Raw genomic sequence first — 26,280 nt, 5'->3', positions numbered from 1 at the left:
GGCCCGAGCGACGCGGGCTCTCCAATCTGCCATTTTCTGCTTCGGGAGCCGTGGGATACCCCGGCTCCTGTCTCCCTTTCCCTTTTCTCCTCCCCTCCCCGTCTCTGTCCTCTGCGCCCTCCCGCCACCGAGAGACCATGGCCGCCGAGCCCGCTGCGATCGCCGAGCTCGCCCCAGCCGACAAGTGAGCGGGCCAGGGGCGGGAGCGGGGCGGGGTCTGCGCCGGGTCCGAGCCAGAGACCTGGGTGGTGGGCGGAGGCGGCCTTCCCTCCCCTCTTTTTCTCTCGGGCTTTTCTTTTGGTCGCCCGCCATCTTGCCGGCGCTGCGGCGGTTTCTCCATCTTACCCGCCCGGGTCCCGGAGAGGCCTGCGAGGGGAGGGGGTGCGGGGCACGTGCACGTGCACGCGCACCCCCTTCGTTCCTCGTCCATTCGGCTCCCGGGGATTTGGCGCCAAAAGAAAGGTCCCCTCGTGAGGAGCTAGCCTGCCCTAGAGGGGGCGGGGCTTTCCAGCGCCTGCGCGGGCGCGTGCAGCTGAGGGGGTGGGGCTTCCTGGTTTTATGAAGCGCCTGCGCGGGCGCGTGCCGCCAGGGGGCGGGACCGCCGGGGAGCGGGAAAACTCCCATTGTCTCGGGCTGCCCGGTGGCGGCGGAGGGGTGTGTGAGTGTGTGTGGGAAATACTATGCTATGCGCGTGCGCGGTTGGGGCGGAGGTGGCGCTCTAGCGCTCAGGTTTCGGGCCTCAGTTTCCCTTCTCCCGAGATGTGCTAGATCCTACTCGGACGGAGCTGCATGGACAGCTTTCTCCTGCATCATAGGTGGGGGGGAAAGGCATCCCTAGGAACGGGTCCTTGGGGCTCAGTGTCCTAGTCTGCGAAATGGATGTGTTAGGACACCCCGGGCTTTGGGGATATCCGGCTCGAGCTTTGTTGAAGGGCATTCTCTGCCTCGCCCCTCAGGCCTTTGCGTTTTGCAAGGTTCCCGTAGTGTGGGTAAATTCGGAGTCAGAGCCTGAGGCTGGTCTTGGGCTCGGGTCATGGCCCCTATCCCTCCCCCTCTCCTTTGAGGAGGCCTTTCCCCATGCCACCCCTGGGGTGTCCTGAGGCCCCAGGAAGGGGAGCCGAGCGGAGAGGCGGCCCGGTCGCTGGAACAAATATCCGTGTTGGGGCGGGAAGGAAGTCCCAGGGCCCCGGGGTCTCTGAGGCTGCAGGACAGAAACTGGGAAGGGACGTTCCGGGCCGCGGCAGCACTTGGAGGGGCGTGAGGAGCCTGGTTACGGTCCGTCCAGGGAGAAGGAAGTGGTTTTGTCCGTGGGCTCGACTGCTAAGTTACTGAGCGCAGCCGGGGTGCTCCCCGGGGCCATCCCTGGCTCCCCAGCTGGCGGTGCCTCTCCAGGGTCCCCACTCAGCTCGCCTTCTCACCATACACCAGGTGTATAAGTATGCAGGAGAGGAAAAGTGGGCTTCCAGGTTTTTAGGAGGGCAGATATTCGGGGAAAGGCCATCCCTGAGTTAAAATGCCCCGGGGGAAGTCAGTCCTGGAGATGCACCTGGGAGACTGAGGGGGGGAATGTGGAAAAGTGAGACTTGGTCTGAAAAGAGAGAAAGAAGGAAAGCCAAATAATAAATGGAGATCACATTCCTCCAAAAATAGAAATGGCAAAGTTCAGAAGCGTCTGGGACTGGCTAAGGAAGTCAGGAACACGGAGGCCTTTTAGTTTTGTTGGAAGAAAAATGGGGTTTAAAGCTGGGGGCAGTTGACCCCAGGCCCTCAGGTCTTGTTTTCTCCAAGTCTTGTTTTGCAAAGACCAAGACCAAAATAGAACAAAGGTGACTGAAGGGTGTGATAACCTTGATAAGCAAGGAGCTGGTCTGTAGTCCCTGAGCCTTCTGGAGGCTAAGCCCTGAGGGACCCTCAGTACTTGGAGAAAAGATGCAGTCTGATCTCTGTAGGCCAGTGAATGGAGCTTGTATTCCTGGGAAAGTCTAGGACAGAGGGTAAAGAAGATGGTCCATCTGGCTTCAGCCAGCACAGGTCGTACCAGACCAATTTCATTTCCTTTTTTTTTTTTTTTTTTTTTAATATTTTATTTTATTTTATAATTACTTTATATTGACAGAATCCATGCCAGGGTAATTTTTTTTTACAACATTATCCCTTGCACTCGCTTCTGTTCCAATTTTTCCCCTCCCTCCCTCCACCCCCTCCCCTAGATGGTAAGCAGTCCTATATATGTTAGATATGTTGCATTATATCCTAGATACAATATATGTGTGCAGAACCGAACAGTTCTCTTGTTGCACAGGGAGAATTGGATTCAGAAGGTAAAAATAACTCGGAAAGAAAAACAAAAATGCAAATAGTTCACATTCGTTTCCCAGTGTTCTTTCTTTGGGTGTAGCTGCTTCTGTCCATCATTTATCAATTGAAACTGAGTCTTTGTCAAAGAAATCCACTTCCATCAGAATACATCCTCATACAATATCCTTGTCGAGGTGTAAAGTGATCTCCTGGTCCTGTTCATTTCACTCAGCATCAGTTCATGTAAGTCTCTCCAAGCCTCTCTGTATTCATCCTGCTGGTCATTTCTTACAGAACAATAATATTCCATAACATTCATATACCACAATTTATTCAGCCATTCTCCAATTGATGGGCATCCATTCATTTTCCAGCTTCTGGCCACTACAAACAGGGCTGTCACAAACATTTTGGCACATATAGGTCCCTTTCCCTTTAGTATCTCTTTGGGGTATAAGCCCAGTAGTAGCACTGCTGGATCAAAGGGTATGCACAGTTTGATAACTTTTTGGGCATAATTCCAGATTGCTCTCCAGCTCCACCAACAATGCATCAGTGTCCCAGTTTTCCCGCATCCCCTCCAACATTCATCATTATTTTTTCCTATCATCTTAGCCAATCTGACAGGTGTGTAGTGGTATCTCAGAGTTGTCTTAATTTGCATTTCTCTGATCAATAATTTCATTTCCTTTTTGAACAGTCTTCCTAAACTAATGGAGAAGAGAAATCCTGTTGTGTGGGTGGATGTGTGGGTGTGTATGCATGCTGATTAAACTCTTATTGTGATGGAGAGATGGGAATTGGGCCATAATTTAATTCTTTGGATTCCAAACTAATAGATCTCCTGTGGTTGTTGCTTAGTTCTGTGACTTGGATGCTTGACTCTGGGCTTTTTAACATTTTTAGCTTTGCCTTGGATAAAGGCATACTTGGTAATCACAAATTTTGCTGCTGACAGCAGGAGAGCTGACGAAGAAGCTGATAGTCAGGTTCCTATAGGGTCTTGAGAGCTAAAAAGAACATTGGGCTGAATCTAGGGAGGTGACCTTTAGAAGTGGACGTGTAAAGCCTTATAGTTGAATGTAAGAATTAAGCACAAATGTGGAAGCATGGACTGGAACAGAAGCTGGAGCTGTATCAGGAGGAATGTCACTCTGTGGAAGAGAGAGGTTCTCAGTGGACCTTACTTGGGAGTCCCCATGTTCACTTCTGAGTGCTGAAATGTCATATTGGTGAGCTTGTCCTGAGGAAAGGAACTTGCCTTCAAGCCCTGTAGGGGAGTGGTGTTCTGGACTAACACTGGCAAGTTAGACAAGTCTTTAGGGGATAGGGAAGAAATGAATATTTTGGCCATGTGTCCACTAGGTTGTTGGAGATGTAAAATTAGAGGGCAGGAGAGAAGTGAGGGCTGAATAAATCGGAGAATGAATCGAATCTATAGAACTCAGTGAGATCACTGGAGAGCAGAGGGCCTTGAAGATAGCCACTTTGGGAGACCTCCACTGTTAGTGAATATAATGTGGCTGAAGATCTTACAAAGGAAACTGAGAATGAGTTGTTTAGTTGGTAAGAGCAATGTCATAGATACCTAAGGGAGAGAGATTGGGGAGCAATAAAGGAATCACTTTGTCTGAAGTTGCTTGCAGAAAGGTTTGAACTGAGAAAAGACTGTTGAATTTGGAAGTTAGAGAAATTGGTTAATTTTGAGGAGAGTTCTTTCAGGTGAATGATGGTGAGATGCTGAGCCATACTGCAAAGTTAATAAGAGAGTGAGATATATGTATATGTATATATTGATTATAGATGGCTTTCTCAAAAGGGATGAGGATAATAGCTAGCTAGGAAGAATGGATCAGGTTTTTTAAGGGTGGAGATAATATGGTTGTGCTTGAAGATAACAAGGAAGTAGTCAGTACAAAGGGAGGCTCCCTAATTTGAGACTTAGGGATCATTCAGGGGGCAGCATGCTGGAGAAGATGGGGTGGAATGGAATCACTTGTACACATAGAGGCCCATCTACAAGTAGGGTTATCTCTTCGTTCAAGAGAAGAGCAAAAGAGGAGGAAGAAGAAGGAACTTGGTGAATGGCTTCAAGTTTTTGTAGTAAAAAAATAAGGCAAGCTTTCAGGTGAAAGAGTCAGGGGAAGGGAAGCCCTGGGACCTTAGAGGAGAGAAGAAAAGATTGGCAGAAAAGTGCTGTGGTGAATGGGTTCACGGATCCATGAGGGGGAGGTGTAAGGGCATTGCCTTGCTCTGGTGAGAGCCCAATTGAGATAATGAAAAAAAAAAAAGTAATAGATATGGTTAGCTGGTTTTCTTTAGCTTGTTTTTGTTATATGTTAATAGAAGCGAAGAAATGAGGTAGTAGGAATAATCCAGAAGAGTAATTTTTGGGGCAAAACTGCTAGGACAAGGGTCAAGGGACTAGAGAGAAAGAGAGTAATGCAAAGTTGAATTAATTCATCACTGGAAAGATGGGTCGAAGAAAGGGATGGCTGAGTTGGGGGGCAGAGATGGGAGGTTGGGGGGAGGATGAAAAGTAAAGGTGAAAGCTAGCTCTGTTTGGGACTTTTTTGAGACTGAGGCAGTGGTGTAGGACTGCTAGTTGGGATATATAGATCTAGGAAACCTTTGGAAAAAGGGAAGCAATGTCAAGCACTGTGCTAAGCACTTAGAAATATTAGAAATATTCTTTTTTGATCCTCACAACATCCTAAGAGATAGGAGCTGTTTGTTTGCCCCATTTTATAAGTGTGGAAACTGAGGAAGAGAAAGGGTAAATGACTTGCCTGTTTGATTTGAACTCTGGTTTTCCTGACTCCAGACTGTGCCAACTTGCTGCCAAAGTAGCCATGATTGAACCTCTGGGAGCTGATGAAATCACCAAGAGAGGCCTGAGGAACTAGCCTGACAGTCAGGAACAAATTTTAACCAGTGGGAAACAGTGTCAAGGAAGTCCAGAAAGGAGTGAGCGAGTGCCATTAGACAGACCAGGGTCTAAGAGGTGAGAAGAGAGGATGGCATTGAGGGGTGAAGAAGAGATACAGGACAGAAGGTGAGGTGAGGAAAGTTAAAGGCATATATCTTAACCAGTTGCCCCAGGGAATCTTCAGAGTTAGGTATCCATGACCATGGTCAGGTGGAGTTTTCCCTAGTGGCTCGCCCTTCCATTCAGAGATCTCAGAAGCTTGGATTCCATTAAGTTCCTTTTGCTAGGGATCATGGTCATCCCTTGTCCTTGCAAATGCTAGAAGTTGCCACCTTATTCTTTCAAAACTTCAATATGAAATCAACTTAGTTGTTTTATAAACTTTGGGAGCCATTTACACTTGTTAACATGGAAAAAATTTTTCATTTTCTTTTAACTGTGAGCCAGGAGGAGATCCCTGTCTTTCCCTGCTGGAAAACTTTGCACATCTATAAAGGACTCTTTTAAAAGTTGAGGAGTAGGATGAATAATTGGATTACTGATGATCTTTGTTGGGGACTTTGAATGGCTTGTTGATTGGGAAGGTAGGGTTTGGATCTGGGGCTATCCTTGGTGGAGCCTTGTAATTGTCCACATGTGGCAGGTTTGACCCGGAGAAAGTGGAAGGTGTGCCCCTGGGAGGGGAAGGGAGGGCAAAGCAGTCCTCATCCCCAAGAATCTGAATGCAGATTCAGCTTCTGAGACTAGAGGGAATAAGAGCTGGGGGCCATTTATTTAGATGGATCATTAATTAGCTGAACACTGCCTAGCTGAGGCCAGTCAGGGAGGATAAAGCCCTGCTTGAGCCATAGGGGGATCATTGGAGGGAAACCGAAAATAGTGACTCTTCCCCAGATGTGGGCTCTGGACAATCACGTGATGGTTTCATCAGGGGGTCTCTCTCCTTCAGGTTTTCTTGGATTAAATGACCACTGATGTAACTGCCATTTCTGAAGTGTTGTGGATTTTGTACTATCAGATGGTGAAAGGCAGGCTGATAGTAGGATGAAGAAGGTGACTGGGGTATTAATTGATTGGGTGGAAGGATGAGGCCAGATTTGTTGGTGATGACAAAGGTTTTCAATTGTGAGGTTGTAGGCGAGAATGAGGCAGTTCAGGCAAACAAGCTTTGGAGACAGCTGGTATCCATTGTCAGTATGGGGTGTTGTGGAAGTGACGCTTTCTTATGTGCTATTCGATCATAGGCCTTACCTAGGAACGAGGAACCTTCCAAAGTGATTTCTGAGGAAGGATAGATGTGAAAAGGTTGTGGTGGGGGAGGGGGGGGTTCAGAAAGCTTGGTAAGACCTCTTATGGGCCAGAACTTGAAACAAGGTACTAAATGGAATTGAGACAGTGGTTAAATCTAGTTTAGTGTTGATTTAATCTTACAACAAATAATGGTTTCCTAGTGATAATAATGACTGTTTTATACTCTGGGGTAGAGCGCATAAGCTAGAAGCTCTCAGGGCCAGAGTAGACAAGCACTAGAAGCTAGAGGCTGAGATAGATTCATTCCATGTCCACCTTTGTGGTGGCTGGAGGCTGAAGCACAAACCTTTGAATTCGGAGAGATTCGGAGGGCAGAGAAGACAGGTGGGAGCTCAAGCTCTCGGAACCAAGGAGAGAGAGAGAGAGAGGCCTCTAAGAAAGCTAACTGGGCCCCAGGAAAGGAGACAAGACTTTGAAGGAGACAGTAAAAGATTTCAGAAATCAAATCAGATTAGTGGCTTTCTGAAGGGTCTCACTCTTAAAACAGGTATACATAAATCCATCAATATGGGAGTTATTACACGTAATTACATAAATTAGCTAAGCACATACTAACACAGGCTAGTAGTGATGTAACAAATAACATGAATCAACATGAGGAATTATACATGTTCATAAGTCCTAGAAATAGTCCAAAAGGAATCTATTGTCCATTACTTCGTGTAGCAGGAAATCCAATGATTCCTGCAAGTTTTGAAGTCTTACGACAGTCTTATGAACAATTTTTCATCTCGGGGAATCCAATAATCAGCCATGTTCTTTCAGTGTCAGATGCATTTTTAAGTCTTCTCCTTCAAGGTTTTTCTCTTTCTGTCTCCAGGTGCTTGTTGGCACCCATCTGATTGCTTCTCCATCTGTAGAGATACAAGCAAACTCTTTATCCCAAGCAGTTAACCTATCTAGTCTCTTCTATTTTCCACTTTCTAGATTTCTCATCACCTTGCAGTTATATTGGAGCTGCTCACACTGGACACTGCCCTTCTGTTGGGTATTTATGCCTGTATTTTATCTAATTGTAATCCCTTTCTCTATCTGATTGCTTTTTTGCTGATTGATCACGTCAGAGTCCTAAACTTCTAAAGGTGTAATCTCTGTTGCCATCATGCCCCAATGCTAAACTAGATTTAACCATTGTCTCCTCAATTCCATTTCCACTTAATACCTTGTTTCAAGTTCTGGCCCATAACAAAGACCGACACTAGAAGTAGGGCAGATTTAGGTAGGTAGGACCAGTGTGGAAGGGGGCAAACCAGGGAAGAGATTATCAGTGTGGTGTACTAGAGAAGGAGGCTGGCAAGGCCAGTGGTCACCTTTGACCTTTACTATTTTAGTTTTAGTAGGACAAAGAATTAAATGGCAAGTTTAAGAAAGAGGGTTTTGTGACTGAACAGTTGTCTTAAATGCCTTAAAACCATGCAAGCAAGAGAACAAACTTCTATGGACTGTGCACAGTCCAGTGCCAGAGCTAGGCTTTCACAAGTCCTCAAGGGTTTCCTTGCTTCAAATCTTATTGATGTCTTTTGTTTTTATATCATCTTTGTTTCTCCATATGCCCTTCCCTTACAGGAGAGTGAATAAAAAAAGGTTCCCTTCCCATCTGGAATCTTTAAGGCATTAAATGGCATGCTTTGGTTCACTGGCCTTGTTTGTCACAATGTATATATCCCCTGTTGGCTGGGGCCAAAAATGCCAATATGATTTTCCTTTAAATTCTTGAGTTAAAAAAGTATGAACTTTTTATTCACTTGCTTAGCTTAGTTCTAAATTGCTTTCCAGATTTCACAGCTTTACCAATAGTAAATTTTCTTAAACAGTAATTCCAAATATATGCAAAAATAGTTTACAACATTAGCCTTTGTAAAAACTTTGTGTTCCAATTTTTTCTCCCTTTCCTCCCTGTTCCCCAAGACAGCAAACAATCCAATATAAATTAAACACGAGCAGTTCTTCTGAACATATTTCTGTATTCATTATGCGTGTGCAAGAAAAATCGGATCAAAGGGGTACAAAAAACCATGAAATGAAAAAAAAAAAAGCAAGCAGACAACAAAAAAAGGTGAAAATAATATGTTGTGATCCAGTTAGTCGCCATGGTTCTCTTTCTGGATGCTCTCCATCACAATGTGTCTATTGGAATTACCCTGAATCACGCCATTTTAAAAAAGAACCATGTCCATCAGAGTTAATCAACACGTGATTTTATTGTTGTGTATAGTGTTTTCTTGGTTCTGCTCACTTCACTCAGCATCAGTTCATATTGAAGTGCCCAAGCAAGAGGAAAACCGGGCAGCCAAAATAATGAAGTTTTAAGAGCTCTTATTGCTAGCTAGCGACTGAACCCCAACACCAAGATGGGAGGGGTCAGTAATGAGTGGCCTCGGGGCCATATATTTGTAGAAAGAAGAGAGAGACATCAAAATGTTTCTTGATACATTTGTCACAGTAAAGGAATTTCTATTCTAAACAAGAGACAAAAAAGATCACTCTAAAGGGGTCATTCTCAGGCAATAGCAAGCAGCATTTCTTTTCTTTTCTTTTTTTTTTTTTTTAAACTTTTTATTGACAGAACCCATGCCAGGGTAATTTTTTACAGCATTATCCCTTGCACTCACTTCTGTTCCGATTTTTCCCCTCCCTTCCTCCACCCCCTCCCCCAGATGGCAAGCAGTCCTTTACATGTTGAATAGGTTACAGTATATCCTAGATACAATATATGTGTGCAGAACCGAACAGTTCTCTTGTTGCACGGGGAGAATTGGATTCAAAAGGTAGAAATAACCCCGGGAAGAAAAACAGAAATGCAAGCAGTTTATATTTATTTCCCAGTGTTCTTTCTTTGGGTGTAGCTGCTTCTGTCCATCCTTAATCAATTGAAACTGAATTAGCTCTCTTTATCCAAGAGATCCACTTGCATCAGAATACATCCTCAAACAGTATCATTGTTGAAGTATATAATGATCTCCTAGTTCTGCTCATTTCACTCAGCATCAGTTCATGTAAGTCTTGCCAGTCCTCTCTGTATTCATCCTGCTGGTCATTTCTTACAGAACAATAATATTCCATAACATTCATATACCACAATTTATTCAACCATTCTCCAATTGATGGGCATCCATTCATTTTCCAGCTTCTAGCCACTACAAACAGTTCTGCCACAAACATTTTGGCACATGTAGGTCCCTTTCCCTTCTTTAGTATCTCTTTGGGGTATAAGCCCAGTAGAAACACTGCTGGATCAAAGGGTATGCACAGTTTGATAACTTTTTGAGCATAGTTCCACATTGCTCTCCAGAATGGCTGGATGTGTTCACAATTCCACCAACAATGTATCAGTGTCCCTGTTTTCCTCACATCCCCTCCAACATTCCGCATTGGCTTTCCCTGTCATTCTAGCCAATCTGACAGATGTGTAGTGGTATCTCAGAGTTGTCTTAATTTGCATTTCTCTGATCAATAATGATTTGGAGCATATTTTCATATGGCTATAAATAGTTTTAATTTCTTCATCTGAGAATTGTCTGTCCATATCCTTTGACCATTTATCAATTGGAGAATGGCTTTGATTTCTTATAGAGTCAGTTCTCTATATATTTTGGAAATGAGGCCTTTATCAGAACCTTTGACTGTAAAAATGTTTTCCCAGTTTATTGTTTCCCTTCTAATCTTGTCTGCATTTGTTTTGTTTGTACAAAAATTTTTCAATTTGATATAATCAAAATGTTCTATTTTGTGGTCAATAGTGATCTCTAGTTCTTTGGTCATAAATTCCTCCTTCTTCCACAGGTCTGAGAGGTAAACTATCCTATGCTCTTCCAATTTATTTATGATCTCATTCTTTATACCTAGATTATGAACCCATTTTGACTTTATCTTGGTGTACGGTGTTAAGTGTGGGTCAATGCCTAGTTTCTACCATACTACTTTCCAATTTAACCAGCAATTTTTGTCAAATACTGCGTTCTTATCCCAAAAACTGGGGTCTTTGGGTTTATCAAACACTAGATTATTAAAGTTATTGACTGTTTTGTCCTTTGAACTTAACCTATTCCATTGATCAACTAGTCTATTTCTTAGCCAATACCAGATGGTTTTTAGTAACTGCTGCTTTATAATATAATTTTAGATCTGGTACAGAAGCAGCATTTCTTTAAGCTCATCAGGTTGTCAAGGTTTCAGGACTCTGAGGACAGTACATCTGGGTTGTTAAATACCATCTGCTTTAGGGAGTGAAGAACTAGTAATAAACTTCTAACTACAAAGATTCAAGATTATGTTTCTCACGGTCCCATTGTGGGGTGCTTTTCCACTTCAATATAAGTATCGCCAGACCTTTCTGAAATCATCCTACTGATCCTTTCTTATAGAACAATAATATTCAAATACATTCATACACCAAAACTTAGCCATTACTCACCTGATGGAGTACGCTTGTCTCTAGCTTGCTGGATATGAGAGCCATTATGAGGTTTCAAGCCCTCATAAGTAGTTTTTCCCTTGGGACACAAAGGACAGAAGACAGGGAGGTTCCCTGGCTCTTATTTTATGCACTTAAAATCTAAAAGGAGGGAGTCTAGATGGGCTGGGTAGATTTAGCTATAGTCTAGGATGAGATGAGTTGGACACTTTCCCATTTTGATTTAAAGCCAAACAGAACAGAATAATTGATGGGGCTAAAGGGATAGTTACAATCTGTCATAGAAGGAACTCCAAGCTGAGTTTATTCTATTTTAAATCCCACCTTAGGCATTTAATGTTGTTTCAGTGTCTGACTTTCCATGCCCCCATTTGGGATTTTCTTGACAAAGATATTGGACTCATTTGCCTGTTGCTACTCCTGCTCATTTTACAGATGAAGAAACTCAGGCAGACAGGGTAAAGTGACTTGCATGTGGTTACTAAGCTAGGCTCTTAGTAGGATAGGATGAGGAGGTTAGAGAGAGCTTCCTGGTACTCTGCGCTATAGCACCCATCTAGTGGTCCCAGGTACTTAATAACTGTGGGATAGATAATGAGCTAGTCACTTAATCTGCTATATCAATAGTTACCTCATAGTTATGTTGGGAATAATGACACTTGGTTCAGTTGCTGAGTGGAATAACTGTATAAAGTGCTTTGCAGACCTTAAAATGAGCAAATTAATTAACTACTTTTTTGTTGCCCTGGCTGATTAGAGATAACATTGTCTTGGAAGTTGGAGCTGGAAGGGATTTAAAAGATTATCTAGTCCAAGATTGAGAGAATGGTAGGATTTATCCCAAAGTAGAATAAGCTACTAGATGATCTTTGCTTTTCCTTAATATTATGCTTCTTGGGTAATTCTGAAGAAGAAACATCTGTGAGACAGGAAGGTAGATTACAGTGAAGGTAACCTTGAAAAATTAGATAACCTTATGAAATGCTCTAGCCATGCCCAGTATCTCTGAAGAACACCTTGGGAAAAAATTGTGCCCAACTTAAACAAAAATTAATTACCCCCAAAGAAAAACCCCAATGAACTCCTCGACCACCGAGTCCAGAGCTAGAACCTGAAAATATTCTGATCCACTTGTACTAGGGGGATCTGAAGCCGATATAGCTGTCTGTATGGCTGTCTCGAGAGATAAGATATGCTGTGGACTTGTGTGGTGGATGGGCCCACAGGGTCCTTCAAATGGGGACCTGTACCCTGAAGTCAGGAGGACCTGACTTCAAATCTGATCTCAGACATTTAATACTTACTAGATGTGTGACTTTGGGCAAGTCACTTAACACCAATTGTCTCAACCAAAAAAAAAAAAAAAAAAAAAAGCTATAGAGTCACCTTCCTATAGTCAGTCCTCCAGCCATATGTTCCCCTTCTCCCCCTTCTGTAATACACTGACCTGTTCCCAGACCCTATTTAGTATGTTGGGGCTCTTAGGGAGAAAACAGCTTCAGAGGCAATGGGTGGCAAGGATGGCTTGGATAACCTTTTTGCTTGAAAAAGTTGTATTTCTTTCTCCTCCTGCCACTGGTAGAGAAGCTGATAGGTCCTGCATGCCTAACTCTCAGATCTCCAGATGGCCATCTGGGGTCATAAGAGATTAGGCAGAAATTGCACCTCTAGATTTGGGCAGTTAGGTGATACAGGAGATAGAATGCCAGGTTTGAGGAGAGGGATTCAAATCTGAACGCCAAGTAGCTCTGACCCTGGGCAAGTCACTTCATCCTGTTTGTCTTAGTTTCCTCATGTGTGTAAAATGGGCTGGTGAAATAAATGACAAGTTTCTCCAGTTTCTCTGTCAAGAAAACCCCAAATGGGGTCATGAAGTGTTGGATGTGATTGAAAATAATTGAATTTAAAAAACAACAAAGCAATCAGCCCAAGTTGGGCCTTTTAAGAAACTCCTTCATTATGTCTCCTGTAGGGATGGAAGTATTCCATCCAGCCAGAACTGCCACCCTCTTGTACAGTGTAGGTTCCTCACAAGCCTGCAAAAGTGAGAAATGCTCTGGACCTGGGCCTAGCTGCTCTGTCCAAAAGCTCATGTTAAGAGTGCAGGAACTGAGAAGGGAGACTAGAGTAAGAAGACTCTAGTGAAGAAGAAATGCTGTGAATTGAGAGAATACCAAGAGGAAAAACTCAGAAAAGGGAAATATAAGCACATCTATCACAAACAGGCCCAGGACAGTGACTGGAAAAACTTGAGTATGAGATAAAGAACAAGGTCAGAGCTTGGGAAGGAGAATCACTAGCTTAGACCTGAAGGTAAAAAGCTTTACCTGAGAAAGTAAGTAGCCTCAGTGAAGTCAAAAGACAAGAAAACAGGTTGTCTGTGTCCTGTGGTAGATGAAACACTGAGGACATGAGGGGCAAACTTATTCTCACAGGAGATGACGTGGACGCATGATGATGTGCTTGCAACCCACGTGGGATTTGTTGGGAAGCATCTGAGGAGATTGAGAGGAAATTGGCACCGGTTTGGCTCTGGAGCTGAGGGAGAAGGAACTGCCCAGCTTGTTCACCTGGGGAGACTCAGAGGATGAGCATGTCTTCCACAGCAGAGAAGTGAGGAGCACTGGGTTTGGGAAAGAAGTGTGGAGCTTGTGGAATTTGAGATCCTGATGGAACATTTTAATTAATCTGCAGCTGGATTGAAGCTCCAGGGGAAAAGATGTCCCCATCAATCCATAACAGCATTCCCAGTGAAGAGAGAATAAGTTGTGTCCAGTGCTATGCAAATGTCGCTGTCTCAGAAATCAGAGCTTGATTTTACTTTGGCTGGTCCTGAGAAAGGGATGGAGAAAATGTTATTAATGCAGATTGCACCCTCAAGTGTGACACCTCCCTGACTGCCATGCACTTTGGTGGGCATGTCAGTTTGTGCTGTTGAGAAGTTATCTCAAAGTTGAGAAGAATGTCCTTCTGGGCCAGAGATGGGCTAGACCTCTGAGCAGGGCAGCCAGTCAGCCTCGGGGGTGCTCACCATTTGTCTTGCACCTGGCACTCACTGCTCTCTGAGGCCGGGCAGGACAAGCCTAAGTATGGGCCAATTTTCCAGATAGTTGTTATTTGGTCCTAAAGGCTTTTCTTCAGGCTAAATAGGACCATTTCCTTGGATTGGTACTCATGAGGCCCTGTTCCTGTCTTCCCAAGATCCTCCAGCTTAGTCTAGCCCAACATCATTAGCTTTTGACTGCCTTGTCAATGGCTGACTTGCTGAGCCATTAAACTCCCCAGGTCTTTTGGAACAATTTGTACTTATCCATTTTATAATTGTGAAGTTGCTTTCTTCTTGCCCTATTGAATTTCACTTTACAAGATGACATTCCATCTTGGCCAGCATGGCGTTCTGACTTAGAACCCTTGTCTGACTACCCAGCCAGTTCTAAAATCGTTGGATTATTTTACTGTCCAATCCAAGTCTCCCCTTCTCGTCCACAAGACTGATGAAAGTGTTTGCACAGGTGGGCTATAGCCATTGCATTCTCCTCGTCTTGTAGTGTGGGTGTGGCAAGACCAGACTTTATTAAAATCGGAGCTTGAGCCTGACTATCTAAAGACCTTGGTCTCACTGAATGTAATGCTGTGATTAGCAAGTGTGTATTGTATTGCCTACTTGTTTGTTTGGTTTTTTGGCTGAGACAATTGGTGTTAAGTGACTTGCCCAGGGTTACACAGCTGAGTGCTCTATCCACTGTGCTATGTAGCTGCCCCTGCCTACTTGTTTTTATAAGGTTTTGAGTTCTACATTATTTTCTTCCCAAGATGGCAAGCTATTTGATATAGGCTATATGTGCACATTCATATTAAACATTTTCATACTAGTCATGGTATAAAAGAAAATCAGAATAAAAAGGAAAAACCATGAGAAAGAAAAAGCAAAAAGAAACTTTAAAAGTCTGCATTTAGATTCATAGTTCTTTCTCAGAATGTGGATTACATTTTCCATAATGCGTTTTAGATTTGTTTTGGATCATTGCATTGCTGAGAAGAGCAAAGTCTATCAAAGTTGATCATGGTACAATGTTGCTGTTACTGTGTATAATGATCTCCTGATTCTGCTCATTTCAGTCAGCATCAGTTCATGTCTTTTCAGAAACCAACCTGTTCATCATAATACAACTGTACTTACTCAGTTATACACATATACCACAATTCCTCGAGTGATGGGCATTCCTCCATTTCCAGTTTTGAGCATACAGTTTTATTACTCTGGGACCATAATATACACCTGTATTGTAGCCAAAGTGGTTGTTCTTTCAAAACTTAATGGCCTCACTTTAAGGGCATTGCTGTGGTCAGTCCCTATACTTTTCCAGACTGTTGGTGTTACTGGAAAACTGTAAGGAAGGTTAAATGTTTCTTTAAATCCATTCTAAGCTACAATACCTGGTGCTGTGAATAGTTTCCTGCATCTAGTCCTGAGAGTAGGTAGAGGCAGCATTGGCCTTAGTATAAATAAGAGCTGAATCTAGACAGCTTGCTTTTCCATGATCACCGGCGCTATAGGAACAGGCTTTGATTGGGTCTAGACTGAATAGGGCCACAACTGCTTGATTCTTTCCATACCCAGGATGGGAGTATGTTTTCCCTGAAGCTGGTTCTGCAGGACCTCCTACTTGCTTTGTTAGCATTTTCTAGTTGGGGACATATTCTTTACAATCATGTCTTGGGTTCTCTTCTCATCTGCTCCTGAAGAAACTGAGAATGAGTGGGTGTAGGATCCCTAACCTGTCCCTAATCTGTGCTCTTCTGGTAGGCCCCTTTACAAGCAGATGGTGTAAGCTTTTGGCAGGCAATTTTCAGTGACATTTTATTTTTTCCAAATACACATAAAGATAGCTTTTAACATTAATTTTTTTTTTTTTTGGTAAGATTTTGTGTTCCAAATTTTCCTCCCTCCCTGAGACAGTGGACAATTTGATATCCCTTAGCTGTGTACAATCCTTTTAAACATATTTCCATAATAATCATGAATTTGTTTTTCTGGGGCACTTGGTAGTAAGATGTCTGAGAAGAATAAGAGGATTCCTTCTCAGTTCTCTGTCTTTATTTATTTATTTGTTTTGCCTTTGTTCTCACCTTAAGTGAATGGATGAAAAGGCACTAAAGAGGCTCTTCAATGTACCAAGTCAACCGGGTCATGCAGATGCTTAGGGAGAACAACTCATGGGAGACCACGTCTGGTGGAGAGTAGATTTGATGGTGTTATTTGTAGCTTTGGCAGGATCAATTTGGATTATGGTTGGGGGCAGATGGTGAGGTGGTAAGAAAGTCATGAGAGGCTTGGTTTTCACCCCTTCAGTCAAACCCAGCAGTAGCAGCTCTTTCCTTTGGGAGACAGGATCATAGCTTTGGAGCTGAAAGGCCCTTAAAGGTACTTCTATAACCCAGGAGGTTTGCCATCCTTGCTAGAAGTCCTAGACCCTGGGCATGTTTCTTCATTATATTGGAAAAAAAGTGCTCTTGATGCTTGTCACTCAGTGCCCTTTGGGGAAGCCCAAGTTCTGTTGGGGAGGAATTGACTCAACAGAAGATTTCGTGGTGGCTGCCTTCCTTGGACTTCTTTTTTCTCTTTTTGAATTTGAAGTGGTTAGAGTGTGTATATGGCAGTGGGTGTTAGTTGACTATATTAGCCACTGCCCAGTCTAATTTTACCTGTCTTAAATTTTTCTAGAGGGGAAGAGGAGGCCCCTGCTCCATCCACATCTGCAGATACAACTGATAGGTAAGCTTTAGTGAAGTTCCCAAGCGGCAGCTGCTGTCTAGTTGTAATGGAAACCTGAGCGCTGCATGCCTTGTTTGGTTCTATTTGGTGGGGAAAGGCCTGGGTGCACCTTGGTGGAACCAAAGATTGGGGGCACTTGACTCAGTTTTTGCAATGGAGATGCCTGGAAAATGAGCTTTGACTTTCTGAATTGAGCACCTGTGTTTTAGAAGCTGGTCTGAGATCTGTTAGCACTGGCACAAGACTCCTCACTTGGACCTGGCCAGTCATACGTTGGGCTTTTCTCTCCAGGCATTTTGGCCTGGAACTATAGCAGCTTGAGAACCTATCTATTTCACTGAGGAGAGGAAAGGAACAGGATGGCCATCCCTTGTCCGAGCTGCCATTTCTTCCTCTGACTTAATAGTTTTGAGGAATAATTGGATGAACTTGACCCCTAAAACTTTTACTTGGTTTTTACTTGGGCAGTACTATTACATGCCATGTGTACCAACACTGTTGAGAAGTCACTTTCCACTGTGGAGATGAGGGCGCACCTGACATTGGCCACAAGCATAGTGGGAGTCCCTCCCAGAGCTCTGTGAGCCTGATGAGGTCTGGTAAGTAAGCGGAGGCTCCAAGTTGTGACTGGCTCAGGGTCTCAGCTAGAGTGTCAGCGGCCATCTAAGTGTCTCGGGGGTCAAGTGGAATGTTGCCTTCCCTGTCCACTCGTTTCTAAGTGTGATTGGACAGCTGCTTTCTTCATGCTCAATTTCTAGGCCCTGGTGTTCACCTAATGCAACTTGGTGACTTCAGTAAAGGAATTCAGTCTTAAATGCATGAATTCACACAGCCAGGGTCGAAGAGGCCTGAAGCTTCTGGCTGCTGCTCCCGAGGTGGGGTGCATTGTATGACACACCTAGCTGGAGGGGCAGAGCCCTGCGTAGCGCTCTGCGAGTTCAGCAGACTGGGGGTAGGAGTGGGGTCTGCCTCCTAGAGGGGAAGGGCTTAGACCTGGGCTATAGCTCTAAGCAGGCTCTCCTAGTGACCAGAGCTGGGGTGGTTTCAAGAAGCTTTTGCCTTGGAAGTTGATGAATGTGGCAAGCTAGTAGAGGGGATTGGTGGGTGAGAATGGGGAGGACTAAGGATTTGGGGGAAGGGCTGGTGGGGCCAGAGGTGAGGGAGGATGGGCCTGTTTTGAGAAATAACAGCTGAGATTGGGGGACTTTCGTTTGTGCACTTTTGTAGCCCTTTAGGCTGTGTGTTGCCTCTGACCCATAGTATTCTGATTTTTCTTTTCTCTTCCCGTAACTGCCACCCCTAGCATGGATGTGGACAGTGAGTCTAAGAAGCTGCTGGGCTTGGGGCAGAAACATCTGGTAATGGGAGACATTCCAGCAGCCGTTAATGCCTTCCAAGAAGCAGCTAGTCTCTTGTAAGTATTGATGTTTGCTCTGGTAGAAAAGGGACATGTGCCATGAGCGGCAAGTCGAAGGGTACTAGGGCAGAAGGTTTTGAGAGCTCTGCCGGGGAAAGGAAAACTGTCCTCGGCTCCATATAAATGGCAGCTCCCTTCCCTTTCTTCACTCAGGCCTGGGACACACCCGTCCTCTCTTTCTCCTGGTCTTCAAAGACTTTCTGATGCTCCAGGGATGGGGTCAGCTCTGGAGCACAAGCTCTTTCTGCTGCTGCTCCTGATTTGCAGGGCTTTCGCAGCCCTTGCCTCCCGATCATATAACTTTTTGGTCCTTTCTTCTCATGTTTTTAACATTTCCCACCTTTCTGGTGTGATTCTGGGCTTTCCTGTTTGTGGCATTTGATCAGTGATGTTCATTGAAGCCAGGTCAGCGCACGTCATTCAGCGTCAGATGCTTGACTTGCTGGCAAGACACTTGGTGTCACTTCAGGGCCCAGGCGACTCTGGCTCCTGTTAGTTTATGAGTGCTCAAGACACAGGTGATGTTGGGGATAGCCCAGGCCAGATGGCTTCTCTCATTTCTGCTGTGTCCTTTCTTCTAGGGGTAAGAAGTATGGAGAGACAGCTAATGAGTGTGGAGAAGCCTTTTTTTACTACGGAAAGTCTCTTCTGGAGTTAGCAAGGTATGTCTTGCAAGGGCCAGTGCCCAGAATGCTTGGAGGGCACGGGAGCTTTGACCGTCCGCCCAATGGGGCACTTGGGGAGAAGAGGATAGTTAGCGGGACAAGCAGAGTTGTTGCCGGGGTGTTTGAGGTGCATCCAAACAGGAGCATAAATGCTTAGTTCTAGGTCAGAGGAGCACACCAGCCATAGAAATGGAGAGGTGGATGTGTTTTTCTGGAAGGCTGAGAACTGGCCATATTCTGCCACTGGAATTGATGGGTCTAGAATAGAAGAAAATGTTTCTTTAGCCCTCTCGACAAACTTGATGAAAGTAGGCGGCTGCAGAGGTCAAGGACTCTTCATTAAGTGGTAAAATCAAGTCCATAAGATGCAAAGCCTTGATTTCTTAGAAGGCTGGGGACAGAATTGTCCTTGGGTGTCACTGGTATAGGGAACTCCTGGGAAAGATCTTCTGCCAAACCGGCTGGTATGTCTGCCACCTGCCAGAGGCTGCCTAGTGTTCCATGCTGCCTCCTGTAGAATTCGTAAAGTTTTAAAATCTAATAGGTTAGAGTGAACAACTTAGAAATCTGGGGATACTCATATTGTAGGTGCTAATAAATCATCTGCCAACAACTTGATTCTGGTAAAGATCCAACTGTAATGTTGATCCCAACAGTAGCTTAGATTTCTACCGTGCAAAGGATGCCCCTCACTATAGCCAGGGAAGGGTGGGCAGCCACATGACACGGTGGGCGCGGTGAAAGAATTGGGAGCCTGTCTCCAAGTCCCCTGATTGTGTACACACATGGCCTCTATAATACTAGTTGTCACTGTGTCACTGGAAGGGGGAAGGGCCTCTACTTACTTTCTGACATCTTGTTGATAAACGTACTGCTTGCTTATGGGCATGGCATTGGAATGCCCACAGTCCGCTGACCCACTTGATAGGTCCTGGCAGCCGTCCATCCACGCCTGCTGTTGCTTTGCACCCCTGGCCTCCCCCTCTGTGACCACTGACCCTTTGCTTTCTTCACACTTTGCATTCTGCTCTGCTGTATTCTGAGCTCAGTGTAGGGCAGGGTATGGCTCACCCTGATTTGAGGCGTGAGGAGGAGCCCAGCTACTGTTCTTTGGTGCTTTCTCTGTTTGTTCTCCTCCTAGAATGGAGAATGGTGTGTTAGGAAATGCCCTGGATGGAGTCCCAGTGGATGAAGATGGAGAGAGAGCAGAAGATCAATCTATGGTAGAGAGTACTGATAACGTAGAGGGTATGTAGCGCTGCACGTCCCACCTGGTAGTTGCCACGCTGGCTTTCTTGCCTTCCCTGAAGGGTCTCTGCTGCTGCGCGTCCAGGGAATGCTCAGACGTTCTCGGCTGACACTTGGGGCGGGCCAGACCAGCCTCCCTCCCCCTTTGGAGGAAGTAACTGAATTTCTCCCCAGCCAGGGCTCTCGGGGGCTTCTTGTTGGAGCTCGCCCCGATCCTTGCGTTGGTATCGGCCGAGACTGCTTAGTACCGGCACCAGAATAGAGGGAGGTCTCTCCCCATGCGCTCTCCTCGAAGCCTGAGTGTCCCACAGGCGAGAGCAAGGAGGAGTTGGCTCTGGGCCAGAACGGTGTAATAATAATAATAATAATAAATCTCATTAACGGCCCATGGATCTGGCACTTAAACGCTTCTAAACTCTTTCCATTTACTGTTCATTTGAGCCCGGAACGGCTTGGCATCCTGTGGCGGCTCCTGTGCTTAAAACCGGCCGTCTTGGGCTTGGCAGCTTAGTGCTTCTTAAGGAGCGGCTTGCCTGGCTAGGACCAGCTCCTCTTTACTTGGACATACATGTCCAGGGCAGAGTTCCATTGTAGTTTGTCAGCCAGGCCCAGGGTTAAAGGGGGAGTAATTTCCATTTCCATTTATGCCTTTTATCATTAAACTGGAAGAAATGTTTATGCTTCATGTTCCTTCACCATGTAGAGGAAGCCAGGGGCGTATTGAAAGAACAGGCCTCTGATGCCCCGAAGGACCAAGCGCCAGCACAGAACTCCGAGGCCGAGGCTGAGGCCCCCGGGGGGAAGGTCGAGGAGGCGGCTGCGGCTGCTGCTCCTGCTGCCGACCCCAAAGAGGAGGCTCAAGAAAATCCCGCAGAAGCCAAGAGCGGGGCAGTTGACGTGGAGATGGAAGAAGTGGAGGATCAGGCAGAAACAACCCCTAGAAGCCCTGAGAAGGCCCCAAGCACGGCCCAGGAGCCTGAGCCCGAGGCTGTGGCTGCTGCCGAGGAACCGGCAACGGGCTCAGAGGCCGCGGCTGCTGTGCCCCAGGATGGGCAGCCAGAGGGAGAAGAGGAGGCCAGAGAGGAAGCAGTTGAGAAAGCAGTTGAGGAAAAACAGGCAGAAGCCATTGTCAAAACAGAGGAAAGCCCCCAAGATGCTTCTGAAGAGCAGCCAGGCCCAGCCCAAGAAGAGACAGGAGCTGAAGTTGGGGCAAAAGAAAAGGAAGCAGATGGGGCCGGAGGGGAAGAGCCGAAGGCTGAGGAAGCCCCAGCAGCAGCGGTGTCGGAGACTGAGCAGGGAGGAGAAGAAGCCGCCCAGGCCACAGAGGAGCTGGCAGAGGCTGCAGCAGAGGAGGCAGTGGTGCCTGTGGAGGCCCAGGAACCTGCAGAGGCCCAGGCCGAGATGCCAGGTGAGGAAAAGCCCGGTGAGGAGAAGCCCAGCAAGGAGAAGCCCAGCGAGGAGAAGCCCGAACAGCCCCCAGCGGCCACCCAGGAAGAGGGTCAAGATAGCATCGCTGACCCAGAGGAAGAGCGCCCTGCAGAAAACCAGGCTGCCCCCGAGGCCAAACCTGCAGCAGAGGCCCAGCCTGCCCCTGAGGGGCCCGAAGGCACCCCAGAAGACACAAAGGCAGCTGGCGATGGGCCAGAGAAGGGCCCTGAAGACCAAGAGGCTCTAGGAGCACCCTCCGAAGAAAAAGATGAGCAGATGGAAGAGGAGGAGGAGGGAGAAGGTAACAGGGAGGCCAAGCCTACTGCCGTGGGGGGATGACGTGATGGACCTGACTCACTAACTGGGGAAAGTCAGCCTTCCATTCAGAATTTTCCGTCTGCCTTGGATTAGGAGTGGGAGCTAACGCCAGGCTCTGGGCCCACTAGAATGGGGGATGGGGAAGCAGCGAGGCTCCCTGGGTTGGCTCTGAGGCCTCAGCTGGGCCCTGGGGGGTGGGGAAGGGCACAGGCACAGCAGGGACAGGCTGGCAGAGAATGCTGAATGGACGTCCACTTGCATGCCTGGGGTATCCCAACAGTTCTCGTTCATGAGGTTTACCTGAACATCAGCTTTAGGAGTAGGGTCGGCACAGTAGAATCCACAGATCAGGCGCACATAGGCAGGCGTGGTTTAAAGCGAGGGCTATTTTGTGAAGGAGTTCAAATGAGCCGGGGCCAGCTCTGCCAGGGCACGCAGACGCACACTGCCGCCCTGCGACGGGGCCCAAGTCCCTTGAGCTTTGCTGCTGCTGCTGCTGCTGCTCTTTCCTCCCCGCCTGCTTTTCCCTGCTCTTGCTCACCCGCTTTAATTTGAGCCGTGGGGTAACTTCTTTTTTGAATTGTTTTGTACAATCCTTACAATTGGCAAAAGTGCAAAGTGAACAGTGTACGTAGATCACATTCATTCCTTCGGAATGGTCTTTCAGTGTGTTGTCATTTGAGGATTCTACTGTCTAATGGTTCATCTAACAACGGCATTAATTGTGGGTATGTTCCAGTGTTTTTTTCCTATGAACAGTGACTATATCAGGTCTCTCCGTCCTAGCCCCTAGCCCTTGCCACCTCCCAGAGGAACAGAGGGAGATGGTTCAGGCTCAGCCAGCTTCACATAGAGCCCTAGTAACCCCATGTAACATTGTAGCCTTGTGCATGAATATTATTGTCCCCATTTTACAGTTGAATAAACAAAGCCAGGCAGGTCCACTGACTTGACTTGGACCAGTTAGTAAGTGACCAAGTCAAGTCTTTCTGACTCTTGGCCCTGAGCTCTAGAACTCGCTGCCTCTAGGACAGGGTCCTTATCGGCTCAGATTTCTGGGGAAGGAGTTGGGCAGGGGGTGGCATGTGGGCAACACTGGTGGCTGAAGATTCTGGCTACTTCCTTGCCCACCCCCCACCTCCTTCCCTCTCCTTCAGAGGCACTGCAGGTATCTTGTCAGTGTGTTTCTCTTAAGCCCCCCCAAAGCATCATGATCTTTCCCCGCACTTTGGCAGTGTCAGTCCCTGCGCCCCAGAGAGTGGCTGTGAGGGTCCCTTCAGAGGGACTCACAGCTAGAAAATACAAGAAAGTCCAGTTCCCAAATTTCTAGCCCCTTTGGGACAGAGACTAGAATCCATAGTGGCTGATTACACACACCCTTAAGTAATAAAAGCTCCATTTGTAAATGAAGCAAGTGGAGGACTGGGAGCCTTCTTTGTAGGGGGGCATCGTGGACTCATAGCCCCTGCACTCATTTAGTCCAGTTGAAACCCAAACAAGAGGCTGGCCCTCCGTCTGTCCTGGACCCTCAGAAACGAGCTTTTAAAACCATGAGCTAGAAGGTCAGCCCACCCCTCCAAGGGCAGAATAGAGCAGGAGCCTATCCCTCTAGGCATCTAAAGGTGGGATTTGGGGGCGGGCTAGTCGGGCTTAATGTCCCCTGCAGAGTGTGGGGGAGCCTTAGTCCCGGCCCACTGGGCTTGTGAGGGACACAGCAGTGCCCAGATGAGCCATATCTCAAAGGAAGTGGGCCCAAGCGGGGTCGAGGCCATGTCCATCACCCTGTCCTGGTTGGGCAGAAGGCTTGGTCCTGGAGCATCCCTTCTGGGAGGTTTCTCCAGATACCGGCTTTATGCTTCTGGCCAACACGTCCCTAGAAGGTAACAGATGGCCCCTTGCTACAGGTTACTCGAACTTCAAAGAGGCCAGTCCCCTCTCCCCTCCTCGGCCCCATGTAGGCCGTGTGCCCTTAGCTTCAGGGCCAATCTCTCCCCTTAGTTTAGCCTAAGCGTGATGAGCCAGAAGCTCCATTTTAGCTGAAGGATTTGGTGAAGTGTTTGGGTGGCTGCCATTGGATGACCTTTGGGCTTGAGGTCACAACTGACTGGGTGAATGGAATTCCAGGGATGGCTTCTCATTATCAGGCAATTTTTACTTGCAGAAACTGAAGGCTCTGAAGAGGAGGATAAGGACAATGAGAGAGAGGCCGAAGAGCCCGGGAGCGATTCCAAACTGGAAAACAAGGTGGGTTCTCCACAGGTGCCTGGGATGTGGGGACGGGGCCTCAGCCCAAGGGCCGCCCTGACCCTTTTCCTCCCCCTTGCACTTGGATGTCCCTGACTTTCATTGTCTTTTCAGGAGAATGAAGATGAGGACATTGGAAACCTGGAGCTTGCCTGGGACATGCTGGACTTGGCCAAGATCATCTTTAAGAGGTGAGTAGCCCTCCAGCTCCCTCCCATCTGCAGAGAAATCTGCGGAAGCCCCCTCCCCTGCAGGCTTTACCCCCGAACTGATCGCCTCCCTTCTCTCATTTCAGGCAGGAAACAAAGGAAGCCCAACTGAATGCCGCTCAAGCTCATCTGAAGCTGGGAGAAGTGAGCGTGGAATCAGGTAATTAAGCAGGGGCTCTTGTAGAGCCCAAGGCTGGCCACCTTGGTCCCAGGCCTGGGGCTTGTGGCATTTACCTGCATGTGTCCCTGAGCCAGAACTGGGCCTGGGGCAGGATGCCTACGGAGCCACCTGGCCACTGAGGCGCAAACAGGGCAAGGGTCTGGTGCTGAAGGGGGGAGGGGAGCACCATGGTCAGAATGGCTGTTGCGTGTCTCATGCTCGATGACCCTCCCCCCCCTCCCCAAGCTTAGCTTCCCTGTTGGTTTTCCCGTTCTGCAGAAAATTACAGCCAGGCCATAGAGGAATTCCAGGCCTGCCTGGCCCTTCAGCAGAATTACCTGGAGGCCCACGACCGGCTGCTGGCTGAGACCCACTACCAGCTGGGCCTGGCCTACTCCTACAACAGCCAGTACGGGGAGGCCGTGGCGCAGTTCACCAAGTCTGTGGATGTCATCGAGAAGAGGCTGGGTGAGTGGCCCCTCCCCCACAGACCCCCAGTCCCTTTGGGCGGTGGGCAGGGGCAGCTTGGCAGGGGGCACGTGCCTGTGTCTTTGCAGCCATGTTGAGTGAGCGCATAAAGGCGACTGAGACGCCCTCTGCCGAGGACGAGAAGGAGGTGGAGGAGCTGAAGGAGCTGTTGCCCGAGATCAAGGAGAAGATTGAAGACGCCAAGGAGTCCCAGAGCAGTGGGAACGTCGCTGAGCTGGCCCTGAAGGCCACCCTGGTAGGCCCCTTGTAGACCACCCTCCTCCCAAGCCTGGGACCCATGGGGATTGGGGAGCTCTTGGCAGGATGTGTATGGATAGCATGGCCTCTGTGCCAGGGTCCTGAAGAACCAGCAGAAGCAGCTCAGCTTCTGGGGCTGAGGTTTAGGCCAGGCCTGGAGGAAGGGGATGTTGACCAGTTACTTGATGGCCTTCTTTCCTTTCTAGAAAGATCACTGAGAGCACCGAGGGGGGGGGGGGGGGGGGAATGGTGCCGAGGGAGGGGAGCTCTGGGAAGCCCTCGGCCTTGTGTCCTCCCGTGGTGTTGAGCAGGGGCTCTCTTTTTCAGGTTCAGGCTGCATCCGGATTCACATCTAGCAGTGGGAGCTCTTCAGCCTCAGGGGTGAGTCTGGGGCCTGGCTGCTAGCTGTGGGCTAACCCAGGCCTCCCCCAGACCTAACTCAACCATTGTTTGCAACAGATCGCGGCCCGGAGACCCACAGATGGTGCTGCTACGACGTCCTCCAACTGTGTGACCGACATTTCCCACTTAGTCAGAAAAAAGGTCAGTTCCTCCAACCTTGACACCCCAAATGGGGCCCTTGAGACCCTGCGGGCTTGAGAGCTTAGGGGGCCGGGGCTGCCTGGCTCAGTGGGAGCTGGGAGAATTGGGGGCCCCGAAGTCTGTGCCTTGGGGTCCTGGCGCCATTTTGGAGCTGTGGGTCCTGAAGCTTTTCGCACTTCTGTCTTCAGAGGAAACCGGAAGAAGAAAGCCCCCGGAAAGAAGCTGAAGCTAAGAAGCCCAAGCCGGAGCCAGCTGTCAATGGTGGGGGTGGGGGTGGGGATGGGGATGCTGCTGCCACTAGTCAGAAGGAAGCCACAGAAGCCATGGAGACAGAGGTAAGTGGGCTGCATGGGGGCAGGGGGAAGGGAGTGGAGATTGCCACTCGCCACTCACTGGTCCATGTCTCGTAGGCTGAGAACCAGACACCAGCCGAGCCTGGAGCTGCCACCGTACAAAGCACCGCGTGAACCTTCCCGAGGGAGGCAGGAGGACCCCTCTTCTCTCGAAGGACGATGCTTTTGTATATAATGTATTTTTTCACTTTTGGGGACTCTTTTTGTATAACTTCAATAAAGATTGTACGCAAAGGTTGAA

General features: G+C 47.4%; 1 protein-coding gene across 2 annotated transcripts; it reads left to right on the top strand.

The window, feature by feature from the left end:
• Nucleotides 1-26,280, top strand: NASP (nuclear autoantigenic sperm protein). 2 transcript variants are annotated; one of them, XM_051999857.1, is made up of 15 exons: nucleotides 1-184; nucleotides 16,678-16,728; nucleotides 18,032-18,142; nucleotides 18,727-18,807; nucleotides 19,952-20,058; nucleotides 20,762-21,787; nucleotides 23,966-24,048; nucleotides 24,163-24,239; nucleotides 24,344-24,417; nucleotides 24,697-24,885; nucleotides 24,975-25,141; nucleotides 25,471-25,524; nucleotides 25,603-25,686; nucleotides 25,875-26,021; nucleotides 26,097-26,280. In XM_051999857.1, exons 1-15 carry the CDS (start codon nucleotides 138-140, stop codon nucleotides 26,151-26,153), a joined length of 2,355 nt encoding a protein of 784 aa, XP_051855817.1. In that variant the 5' UTR covers nucleotides 1-137; the 3' UTR covers nucleotides 26,154-26,280. The 2 variants fall into 2 exon arrangements, with proteins under 2 accessions (XP_051855817.1, XP_051855818.1); XM_051999858.1 differs by lacking the exon at nucleotides 20,762-21,787 and having other exon boundaries at nucleotides 11-184.

This window comes from Antechinus flavipes, chromosome 4 (assembly GCF_016432865.1).
Source record: "Antechinus flavipes isolate AdamAnt ecotype Samford, QLD, Australia chromosome 4, AdamAnt_v2, whole genome shotgun sequence".
Lineage (NCBI taxonomy): Eukaryota > Metazoa > Chordata > Mammalia > Dasyuromorphia > Dasyuridae > Antechinus > Antechinus flavipes.
Note: the sequence above shows the minus strand (reverse complement) of the source record. Positions and strands in the feature narration are given on the sequence as shown.